At 33.3% G+C, this 13259-nt stretch overlaps 1 protein-coding gene across 1 annotated transcript in view; it reads right to left on the bottom strand.

The window, feature by feature from the left end:
* The window catches only part of RASA1 (RAS p21 protein activator 1), a 108965-nt gene that overhangs the window by 51228 nt on the left and 44478 nt on the right, over positions 1-13259 (bottom strand). Inside the window, exons 2-5 of the mRNA XM_029942561.1 lie at positions 8000-8152; positions 6627-6762; positions 5918-5988; positions 1503-1620 (exon numbers count right to left, since the gene is read on the bottom strand). Coding sequence (XP_029798421.1) covers positions 1503-1620; positions 5918-5988; positions 6627-6762; positions 8000-8152 — 478 coding nt within the window. The remainder of the gene's footprint in view (positions 1-1502; positions 1621-5917; positions 5989-6626; positions 6763-7999; positions 8153-13259) is intronic.

Genomic DNA, 13259 nt, shown 5'->3' with positions numbered 1-13259 from the left:
ATCTTAAATCAGAATTTTTTTTTCTGTACTCATTGAGTAACTTACACTTATTCTTCTTAAAGTTTACCTGGTTGAAATCTAACCCAGAATTGCAAGAGCTGAAGAAAAATTAAACTATACTGTAAATCCTTTAAATAATTGAAAAAATGGGGGAAAGGGGATTATAGCAGAGAAGGGAAAAAAATCCAACATAAAAAAGTTTGTATCTCTTTTTTTAATTTTATTTTATGTCTTCATTTTATTCTGAGAGAGAGAGAGAGAGAGACAGAGACAGAGAGTGAGCAGGGGAGGGGCAGAGAGAGAGGGAAACACAGAATCTAAAGCAGGCTCCAGGCTCTGAGCTGTCAGCACAGAGCCCAATGCAGGGGCTCGTACCCACGGACTGTGAGATCCTGACCTGAGTCGAAGTCGGCCGCTTACCCGACTGAGCCACCCAGGTGCCCCTAAAGAAGTTTTAACTAGGAAATTTCATAAGTAAAAGCAGTGAGATTCTTCAGTTTGAACACTTCTGGCCGATATGGAATAAATATCTCTCCCTACTGTAAAATACCAAATACTAACCTAGGAATTAGAAGTTCTAATGCCGGCTCTTCTACTAAGTAACTATGTGTATGCAATTTATCATACCCTTTCCTCAACTTCCCTCCACTTTTCCTATGTATGGTTTACTTTTACATATCAAGAACTATTAAAAGAATAACAAAGAAAAATATTCTCCACTGCTGTCTTCCTGCAACAATAATCAAAGCACAGGTTTCAGAATATTACCAGGTTCATGACATGATTTAAAAACAGTAGCTCTGAGGGTTGTGAAAGAGGAAATCATTCCATCACACTAAACAAATCCAAAAGGGAAGGGTGAGTTCCAAAACTGTAGTATGCTGGAAATGATTCAATGATACTGAGTATTGTCTCTGAAATGCAAATGCTGCTTGAATGTGGACCTGCTACTTAAAACTGCAGTTATTCACAGTGCGCGATAAGACTACTGATACTGTATTATGTGGTGACAATGAAAATGGGAATATTCAAAATGTAGAAACATGTGATAATATATGTGTAATGTAACAAAGCTTTTGCAAGATTACTAGAAAATTGTACATATATTTGGGAGATGAAGAATATGAAGCAAAAATGTACAGCTATTTTATGGAGATTTCCATGATCAGTTCGACATAGCCTCACTTAAGAGGAAAACCACCAAGAAGACAAAAAAAGATATAAATAAGCACAAATGTTAATGTTTTTTTAATTCTAAGAAACTCATAAAAACTTTCTGAAAATTAACAGTTAAAGATTAAAATGTGCTAGCATAGTTACACTCTTTACAAAAAATAACATTTATTACAGTAAATACATTTTAATGAAAAATTCCTTGTACTTAGGAATTAGGTTTTTCATTAAAAAATGTTTCACAACTAATTTCTTTGATTATGGAGTAGTTCCAAGAACACACAAAACATTTAAAATACTGAGAGGGAGAAGAAAAGAACAAAACTTACCACCTCTTCCACTAAGTCTTCAACAATGAGGCCCTGTTCATCTGTTCTTAGATTTGTAACCCACATCCATCCATCTTCTAACTCATTATGAACAATAAACATATCTCCTTTTAGGAAACTGAAAGTAACAATTATAAAGTTATTAAAACTGAATTGAAATTTTAAACACGGAAATTTGAGTAATCACGTACCATAAGAAATACTATGATACTGGAAAATGCAAGAAATTAAAGTCAAATGCCCTGGATTTTTGTGCTGTTTCTGACATAATCTAAATATAAAACTCTGAAGCACCTAACAATCTCAATCTTAATTTCCTCATGTGTAAATGGTATCTCCATTATTGGATTATTATTAAAATCAAACTGGAATTTTTGTAAACAAAAATTATATAAGCATTACAAGTTTTAGAGAATAACTGAAAAAAAAACTGACTTAAAAATTTAAGCTTCCATGTAATTATCTTTCAGATGTAGTTTAGATATAAAATCATAATATAGTTAACCCATCATACATAAATAAAATAGTTACTTTGGAAAATCCATTTTGAATAAGCACAATTAGCTTAATCAGCATATGTTTATGAGAATATTTTTCTCATAAAAAAATTAGGATTTATTTAATTCACTTAGATAACCATGATACAACATAGTATTCTTTTTCTGAAAGTGGTAGTATAGGATATGAGAATATATTCATGTTTTTTCTGTTACAAATTTCTGAGTAGTAGAGGGAAACACAAACTAGTTTCTTTTCCTTGGAACTAGATATTTGCAACCTCTACAAAATCACAGGAGGAGTAAGTTAGTTTTATATTAATGCCATCTGTCAACATCAGTAATTCACTGAAGTGTCCTTGTAAGCTTGAATCAATGACTCTGAACATCTAAGGTTTCAAGATCGACTAGCTACTACCATTAGTTCTCTATCTATATCCATGTCTGTCACATATTTTTTAATCATTTTCCTTTCAATCTTAATTTTTACAAACCAAATTTAAGTAAATCTCTCCTCATACTTCTGAAAACTGTTTTTCTCCACAATATCTCAGGCCTGTTTCTTATACAAATTCAAGAATAGAAAACTTGTACACAATACTCTAGATGAATTTTATTTGAATGAACATGACACATCCTGCATTCTACCTTGATACTACAATCCTTGTTAACAGTGACCAATATTTCACTAACTGATGGGCAGCAGACATTATCACTTAGCCAAATAAATTATTCCTTTCTAGAACCACTCTCCTAAACAACTACATTTAAAAAAATAATAATTATGAGTAAAAAAGGAATACATAATGGACAAGAAGTAAAAGAGAAATGAGAAGTGACAAGTTACATTTCTTGGTCAAAAGTAGTCTTAAATTTTTTTTTTTTTAATTTTGACTTTTGTTGTTGCTAGAACACTATGGTGCAAAAATTAAAATAAAAAGCTTACTAGCACAAACAATACAATCAAAAGACTATGTATTATTTTGCATTTTCCCCAAAAAGAGACTAAAATGCCTTATTAAATCTCATTACTCTTCAGATGTTTTTACCTAAAAACAAAACAAAACAAAACTTCACAGACAGGTACAAGTTTAAAAGACTAGAGGCACCTGGCTGGCTCAGTTGGTGGAGCATGCAACTCTTGATCTCAGGGTGTACATTCTAATTTTTGTTTAAATTTTCATCTTCCAATACCAGTAGTTCCCAGTTTCGAAGGTCTCTCAGGAGCCCTGTATACTCTTAAAAACTGATACCCTAAAAGGCTTTTACTTATGAGTTATATCAATTTATATTTACCATATTAGAATTTAAAATATAAATGTTTTAAAGTATTTACTAATTCTTAAAAAAATATACTGCATTACATATAACAAAGAATATGAAAAATTCTTTGTTTACAAGTTAGTAGAGAATATTATCTCACATTTTTGGCAATCTCAACATCTGGTTCAACTGAAAACTACTTGGTCCTCCTACTTCTATATCCAATCTGCTGCTTGATGTTTTTTTGTTTTAAGTACATAAAGAAAAACCTGGCGTCACAAAAAATATGTAGTTATAGAAGGGATGAGTATTTTAATAGTCTTTGAGATTGCATAATTATACACATTCTATAACATCAAAAAGTCAACAATTGGTACTTGAGGGTTAGTTGTAATGTGAAATCTAAAACTGCAGCAAGAACTTTCTGTACCCCATTCTAGTAAAATGTATTTGTCCATCTTGCACTCTGAATGGATCTCTGCCCAAGCAGAATTCTTTAACAGCATATGTTGATCATTTATAAAATATTGGTTCACTGAGCTATGCAGATCTTCCAAATGTAAATACATTTTACACAATCAAACATCACATTTTTTTAATATCACCACCAATCTCATCAGAAACATCATGAAGCATTTGGGAAGGCGTAGATACAGGGTTGCCAAAATTCTCATTTTTGCTTGCAAGCTCAAATTTTGTCATTGGCAATAAGTACTGCCAGTTATTTCCTCTGAAGTAACATAAAACACTCACTTAAAAAAAAAAAAAAAAGTCAGGGGGCGCCTGGGCAGCTCAGTCAGTTAGGCAACCGACTTTGGCTCGGGTCAGGATCTCACAGTCCGTGGGTTCGAACCCCACGACGAGCTCTGTGCTGATAGCACAGAGCCTGGAGCCTGCTTCCGATTCTGTGTCTCCCTCTCTCTGCCCCTTCCCAGCTCATGCGCTCTCGCTCTCTCGCGCGGTCTCTCTCTCTCTCTCTCTCTCTCTCTCTCTCTCAGTCTCTCAAAAATTAATAAACATTAAAAAAATTTTTTTTAAATGTCAAACCCTCTAGTCTGAATAAGCAGAGTCTGCCTGTCAGTCACTCTGTGAAGCAGGTGGTGTGCACAAAAGCAGCAGCTGGCTCAGTTCTCATCTCAATGCTCTCCTCACAGCCAAGGCACTTTGTGCTTACTTCCCATTTCATCGTACTAGTTTTCTTCATCAGCCAGACCATTAAAAAGATAGTCATCACACAGAATATTAAAAGGGTTGAGATTTAGTAAAATACATTTTGCAGTCTCACCAAGAAAACTCATAGAGGCTACTGGTTTATACTGTCTACCTCCAAGTGTGTGGCAGTGAAGAACACCATACACTGTGGTGCCCCTGCCTTGATCTGTACGTAGGTCCTAACGGGTTTACTGCTCCTTGCTCTTGTACCATCACGTACATGTCAGAGCGGAAAGGGTAAATTATATCTTAGTCTTAATAAGAAAGCAGTTTTGTTCTTGTGAACCCTCAAAATGGATCTCAAGGATTTCCAAGGTTACGTGGATCACACTGAATACTGCTATCCTAGATAATCCACTAGAAATTTCCAAGTTACTCAAACTTTCACCATGGTTCTTCATTACTGTATACATTTCCTTCCTTCTCTTTCTTTCATTGGCTTTTCCCGCTTAGATAACAAATAAAGGCATGCCAATAAAAACTAAATGAGAAGTTATTTTGTGGACTATCATATAAAAATAGAATCCTTATTTTGAAATTCCAGATACCTGAATCTTTTTCTAAATTACCATATTTTGAGAAATAACAAAGTTATCACTGTATTTTAAATACTGCTGTTGTTTTCGGTCAGAATCTGTATACTCAGAATCGGTAAACATTTTACTAGTAAGACATAAATTTTCTATTGAAAAGTTAAACAAATTCTAGGAAGACATTGATAATTTGATAATTATCAAATTATATATCAGCGTATATAATAATAAAACAAATTATATATAAATCAAATTATATAAAAATAACTTTTAAAAATGTATATTTTTTAACATTTATTTATTTTTGAGAGACAGAGAGAGAGAGAGATCATGAGCAGGGGAGGGCAGAGAGAGAGGGACACAAAGAATTGGAAACAGGTTCTAGGCTCTGAGCTGTCAGCACAGAGCCCAATGCAAGGCTCGAACACATGAACTGTGAGATCACGATCTGAGCCGAAGTTGGACACCGACTGAGCCACCCAGGTGCCCCTAATTTTTAAAAATTATCACGTTCTGTCGTTCTATGCCACATGTAAAGTATTCGCCCATCATGTAAAATAAAAGTTTAGTCATCATTTAAGTACAAATTACAGTTGACATAAAAGCCATGAAGTAATAAAAATTAGAGTACAGAATATAACAATTATCCTTACTTTGTCAGAGATAGTCTAATAAAAGCTGAATTATTTCTGTCATCTTCACTGTGGCCACTCTGATCCAAATCCATATTCTGAACAAATAAGCCAAACACAAGAGTACAGGAACAATGAACTCAATATTAAAGGTACGTTCAACCTGCTACATGCTATGTCCTCAAATTCCAAAACCTTCCTAGTCCAAGAGCAATATTTTCAATGTGGGTCAAACGCCTGTTTCAAATGCCTACAAATAAAAATACATTATAAAATACCTTATTTCATCAGTCTCTGGAACTTTTGTGTAAGGGAGAATGGCTCGAACACGCCTTCTATCTTCTACTGGCTAGAAATCATTGGGGGGAGAAAAGAAGATTTACAAAAGATAAATAATCTTTTCACGTCCAAGTCAAAGTCAAATCAGGTATGGCCACATAAAGTTAAAACGAACAAAAATCCACATTATGAACACCACAGGACCAAACTATTTTTTATTAAGGTTCTAAATACCTAAAGCCTAGAAATGCTGGTTTTGTTTCTGTTGTTTTTACAGAAATTCTTTTAACTCTATAAACAATGTTTTTATCAAGTAGTAAGAGTAACCATTTAATTTTAAATCAACTACACAGGACATATCAATTACCCTTTTTCTGACTAGGTAGAAGGCATTTCAGAATCTTGCAGCAACTTCAGGATTAGCCCTACCCTATCAGTGATTATTCCTCATTTGTTTAAAAGTATTTAAGCTATCACCATATGGTATCATAAAAAAAAAAATCTAGTAACTTAAATATAAAATTACAGAAAAACTATCTTCTCTTTTTAAAGAAGGTGTCGGTTTTGTTGAAAATACAACCAGAATTTTAATAAATTAAATTTTTATAAATGAATTATAATAAACACCATAAAAAACTGAAATGCTAACCTCATTAATAAAGTAAAATAATAAATGTTTGAAAAATATTTTATTCAAGTTTTACTTGCCTCTGGTGGTGCAACTGGATAAAGCAGTTTTTCTCCTTTAAGCAAACAGGAAACATGACTGTAATAACCTATTAGGTCTGACAGTGAAGAAAAACGTCTTCCACCAATGTAGTAATCGCCACACATAGCAATAATCCTATTTGAAAAAAAATACAGTATAACAAAAATATTTAGAGCCAATTTGAAGACATATTTCTAAAGAAATTATAAATCTCTAATTTTCATACTCTTTTATCTACATCCTGTATTAAAATATCACTTATTAATATTTTCACCAATGCAAATTTACTTGAGGTTACTTCTTCTAAAAATATATGTATATACTTCATATGAAATATTTATCTGACTTATAAATTCCATTACATAATTCACTGCAATATGTATAAAACTATCTACAGATACTTCTGCTCACCTTTCATATTTAAAAGTAAATAGCAATTTTAATAAGTTTTCTCTGGCTAAAGTAGCTTATAGACTCTTCAAATATTTATAGAATATTATAATAATTTCATATTCTACAGGTGGTATAAAATACTCTTAAAATTCATTTTAAATTCTAAAACTTGGGGCATCTGGGTGGCTCAGTCAGTTAAGTGTGTCTGACTCTTGATTTTGGCTCAGGGGATGATCTCGCAACTTGTGAGATTGAGCCCAAAGTTGGGCTCTGCACTCATAGCACAGAGCCTGCTTGGGATTCTCTCTCTATTCCTCTCTCTCTCTGTCCCTCTCCTGCTTATGCTGTCATTGTCTCTCATAAATAAATAAACTTAAAAATAAATAGATAGATAGATAAATGAAAAATAGAAGTCAAGGATATAGAAACATTTTATCAGTTAAAGTATAGGTGCCATGACCATTTTTCCAATGTCTGTCATAAAAATGAAATTCAATACAATAATATAGGTATACATATGTATACAGATGTTGATATCTAGGCTTGAAAATCTGTATACCTTTAATTGAAATGAATAATTGCAAAGAATTTCAGAACAATGAAGTAAAATAAATTAAAGGGCACATACCTCGACCCTTTAAATACTGTTTCCTCTATCTGGTTACTCTGTAGTCTAAAAATATACATGTCCTTTATTTCCGCTTTACTAAAGTTTCTTTATAATTTGTTATACTTTAAAAATGATAACTATATTTGAGATTAGCACAGTAATGGCCAATGTTTTGAAACAAAAAATGCAACCATTCAATAATATCTACTCTATGATCATCCGATTCAATCACTTAACTGAAAACAAACTGCTTTCTCCATTGTTTAAATATTGCCAAATCATTCACCTTTATTAAAGCATGTGTATTTAAGAACACTATATAGCGAAATCACTAAATTATATAACCTACTAAGAGAAATAAAGACTTACCTAAAATGGTTGACAACATTTGTGTGGCTAAGAAACGAAAGTACAAAGGAGCCTGGCCTCCGATCGCTCTCTCTGATAAGGTAGCTGCCGGACTTCCCTGCCTGCCTGAGGCGTTCTTCTGCTATAGTTCTATCAAGTTTTCCATGATACCACCTACGGGGGGAAAAAGGTGAGATTAGAATACAAATAGCAATCATAAAGTTAATATTGGTGGTTGAAAAACATACTACTAGAACAGAGTATACATGTAAACATACCTACATGTAACTTAAATATTTACCTTTTACCTGAACCGGTTATTCCAATTTTAACTCCTTTATTTTTAACTTCCCGACTCTCAAAAAAATTCATTTATTCAGTTTTTAATTTGTTCTATAAGCTCAGGACTAATCATCTCATATATGAACCGCTTCCATTTCTGCCCACCTCTCTACCTCCAGGATTGTCTACCTGGTCAAGATACAAACACTACAGTCAAATCTTTATTTGGAAAAATAAGAGGAAGGTGGACAAATGGAAACAACTTATTTACTACCTCTCTATATACTGAGGAACCAAGACTTGATGTACCAAGGCACACAGTACCTGTAAGAAAATAAAACTGTATTCCATTTATGTCTGTGCCGTAGAACAGAAAAATAGAATGACACCGTCTAAAGAATACTACTCTAATTCCCTATTTCAACATGGAGCTCATTATTGCCCTTGGTCTTAAGATGATCTATTCCATTACCACACGTCTGATCTTAATTCCTCAAATTTATTCAACATGCGGAAAAAAAACACCTGTGCCCCTTTAACTTTCCTATGCTCAGTTTAAATATATTCTACCTACTATACTACCAGATAATCTACTTAAACTAAAAACTGGCTATCACTGTGGCATCATCCATGCAACCGATTTATGCCTGTAAAGGCCTCACAGACTGACATAAATAAAAGAACACTCAGAAATATATTGGAATTTTCACATGGCCATGGTACAACCTTGGTACTTGTAATCTTATCTTGAGACACTCAGAGGAAAACAGCAAAACATTCACATCGCAGTGATACATTTAAAATCCAGCCATAAGTCAACAGTCAAAACTATTATAGTCCTAGGACTGTTTTTGTAAACTTGGTAAAATGAAAATTTAACTGTTCTTGACTCATTAGTTTATATAAAAAAAAAAATCTTAAAATTTCTCAAGAATTTTCAGTTTTCTTCTAAAAACCAACCCATTTATTTGAAGTTTGTACCTAAAATTAAAATAAAATAGTAATAAATCCTGGAGCTTCATTTTAACCTATCAGGATAAAAACTTAGTATTAGAGGAAGAAGGGAAAGAACAATCAATACTGCACTCTTCTAAAATTTGAATCTTCGTTATCTTAGAGGCTACTGACAAGTAAATTCAACTTCCAGTTTTTTTTTAATCTAAAAAGTTTAGACTAATGATGATTAAAAGTTCCTTGAAGAGTTAAAATTTAACCATATATGTTCAGGACAAAAGTTATTTAAAATTTTATTTAGTTGTGAAAATACATGCAACATGTCCTTACAATATGAAACTGGTACATTCTTTATTACCTAAAGTAGTGAAGCTATACCACGGAGCAGATTTAATTACTGAACAGACAAAAATTTAAACAATTTTAAGCAAAATGCCTGTTTTATATATGTTACATTTGTGAGATTTCTCTTACATTTTACTCAAAATATCAAGATTAAAAAAATTTATTTAATCTCTTTCATCTTGTGAACCCACCATGAGATGATACACAAGGCCATGTGGTGTTACACAATTACTAATTTGTAATGAACACTTGAATAAAATCCTTTACTGATATATAAAAGATATATTTGTAATCTTTACTTTTTACCTGTATGTACTTTCTGGAATTAAAACAGGTATTCAGTTTAAGACAACTTTGTTTCTTGAATATTAGTAATTCCTTTCATGCCAAAAGCTCATTAGGCTTCAAATACATGATGTAAAACGTGACAAGTTTTTAATTTTTATTTGTAAATGAATAAACAAAGAAAAAACAGAATCAGACTTGTATATACAGAGAACACACTGATAGCTGCCAAAGGTGAGGGGAGTAGAGGGCTGAGCAGCATGGGTGAAGAAGAGTGGGAGATACAGGCTTCCAGTTCTGGAATGAGTAAGTCAGGGGAACAAGGAGCACAGCACAATAGACATCGTCAGTGATATTATAATAGCAATGTATGGTGACAGATGGCACCTATATCTGTGGTAAACATAGCATAATGCATAAACTTGTCATATCACTACATTGTACACCTGAAAGTAATACAACATTGTATGTCAACAACAGTAAAAGTAAAAAAAAAAGTCAATTACCAGTTATGATTATAAATTATCCAGAAATAGGCTGGATGAGCATATATATGATTGAGTCTGATCCTTTTCTAAAAGTTTTGAAATTCCACTGTTAAAAGTCTGTGGCTGTTCTACCAAAAAACAAAAAACAAACAAAAAAACCAACGAACTGTCTTAAAACTCAGACTTTCTTGAATTATCTTTACTATTTATTTCAAACTATCAAGGTGTATCATAGAAACATTTTAAATGTACCTGCACAACTATCTTAAAGCTATTATTGAAGCATAAAAAATACCTGTTAAACTGTAAAAACCTGGAAATCAAAAAAATCAGTATCATAGTAGGTAAAGTAATAATTTTATTATCATTGCAGATAGCATCATGATATGTAGCTGAGACAAGTATTTTATACGCAGATCACAAATCCAGTGAGATAGGATTTGACTGAAATACTTCACAGAGTTATAGAACCTAAATTACTATAGCTACTGAGCAATAATCCTTGGGTCTTTAAAACAATGTTTTTCAACCCTTTTTTAACCCAGGACCTTTTTGATAAACACAAAAATTTCACTACCAGGAGATTCAGAATACTTAAGTTGGCAATTTCTCTCAAAGAATCATTACAGATTCTATTTAACCCCAAGAGGCGCCCCCCCCAAAATGCTGTCAATACTTTAACTTTCTGAAATTTGTAACAAAAATTTATTTTATGTAAGATTATAATGTGGAATATGGCTTCTCAAAACATATCTCCATACCAAAGATATGACACCCTTTTATAGGAGACGCATCCCTAGTAGATATTAGTTTAAGATTCAATTTAACAAAAATGCTACACTTCCTGATTGTACACATAGCTACAGTAACACTACAAGGAAATGAAAAAAAATCTATTTAATTATTCCCACTATTTTTTTTTTTTTACAATCAAAGGCTTATATCTTGTTAAGAGTAGTTTTGCTGGTGGTGATTGTTTTCAAAGAAGTTAAGAATAAACAAAACCAAATACAAAGAATGCAACCGAAGCTTGAGTATCTGAATAACACAAGGACCTGGGGTGCGAGGGTGACGTGAGGTTACCAGACAGCCACGGGTGGCATTATCCAACGTAAACCTGTTACTGTGCTTCTTACATGCACGGCGATCTTTACCCACAGAATGTATGTGGCACATAGTAATATTAATTTTCAAAGCATTTGTTAAATAAAGGAAGAAGTGTCAAATCATAAACCATAATGCTGGAAAAAATGTGACAAAAATTTCTTCTTTAATGTCCATAATAAGAAAGTTCTGATCCATGAGGATTGCTACTTAGGTCTAAAAAGAATATGAAAATAATTTCGTCTGACAGAGCTGCCAGAAGGATGGCTACACTGACACTTCCTAAACGTCTTCAAAAGAGACAAAACCAACTGTGAGATGAAGACCTGACAGAAACGTCCATGACTATAGTCAAGTCAAGCCTCTCCATTACCATCATTTGTAAAATAATCTGCATCTCAAGCTTAGAATAAATCAAATATTTGTCCTAAATGCATTTAAAAATGCCTAAAAATGAAAAACTACTACACAGGCTGTAGCTGCATAATGGTTAAGTAAAGACTGGAGCCCTGGTGCTTCTGTCTGAATAGAAGCTTTGCCACCTGGTTGTGCAAATGTGGGCAAATGACTTAATTTTTGAGCCTCTGTTTATAAAAGACATATAATAACAGTATCTACTTCATAGGAGGTTGGCTTGATATTACTGTTAAATGAATACATATAAAATTATATAGACATGTAAAAACTATAAGATTAATACAAATTTCATCAATTAAAATTTCTAATTTTAAAACTATAGCATAAGGGATGATTAGTCTGTAGATCACCTAAGCCCCAATTATCTTCCTATTTTCTAGGCTTGTTCACCTTCCAGCTAGTTTTTGGAAAAGAAAAGAAGCCAATATTTCTTTCTGCCACAGTATCATCTTTAAGAGGAAATTTCTTTCCCCCAAATTCCTTTTCTGAATCATATACATTAAGCGGGATTGGAGGTGCCACTGTATTCATAAACTAGAAATTCTTCCATTTCTCCTGGCAACTCCAGAACTCAGATAGCTCCATTCTTTCTCCAATGGATACATTCTTTGGAAGGATGACAAAGAGAGCATACATTTGAGATACTATGAGTTAAATTTCCCTATTAATATAGCACTTTGTACTGACATATCTAATGTTCTCCTATTTAAAAGCAAATTACCCCTCTCTCTTTTTCTTTTAAGGAGGTAGGGAAAATAGGAAACTTAAAGAATAAATACATTTTTCTCCGCTAGCTTTGTAATTTTTTTGTTAAGAAATCTATTCTTTTCCCCAACTTTTTATTTCAATTCCAGTTAGTCCAAAGAGGACATCCAGATGGCCTACAGGCACATGAAACGATGCTCAACATCACTCATCATCAGGGAAACACAAATCAAAACCACACTGAGATACCACCTCACGCCAGTCACAGTGGCTAAAATGAACAAAGCAAGAGACTACAGATGCTGGCGAGGGTGTGGTGAGACCGGCACCCTCCTACACTCTTGGTGGGAATGTAAACTGGTGCAGCCGCTCTGGAAAACAGTATGGACGTTCCTCAAAAAACTATCCATAGAACTCCCTTATGACCCAGCAATAGCCCTGCTAGGGATTTACCCAGGGATACTGAAGTGCTGATGCATAGGAGCACATGTACCCCAATGTTCACAGCAGCAATGTCAACAATAGCCAAAACATGGAAAGAGCCTAAATGCCCATCACCTGATGAGTGGATCAAGAAGATGTGGTATATATACACAATGGAGTACTACATGGCAGTGAGAAAGAATGAAATTTGGCCATTTGTAGGAAAGTGGATGGACCTTGAGGGTGTCATGCTAAGCGAAATAAGTTAGGCAGAGAAG

Source organism: Suricata suricatta, chromosome 6 (genome assembly GCF_006229205.1).
Source record: "Suricata suricatta isolate VVHF042 chromosome 6, meerkat_22Aug2017_6uvM2_HiC, whole genome shotgun sequence".
In the NCBI taxonomy this organism is placed as follows: domain Eukaryota; kingdom Metazoa; phylum Chordata; class Mammalia; order Carnivora; family Herpestidae; genus Suricata; species Suricata suricatta.
This window is presented reverse-complemented; position numbering and strand designations above follow the sequence as displayed.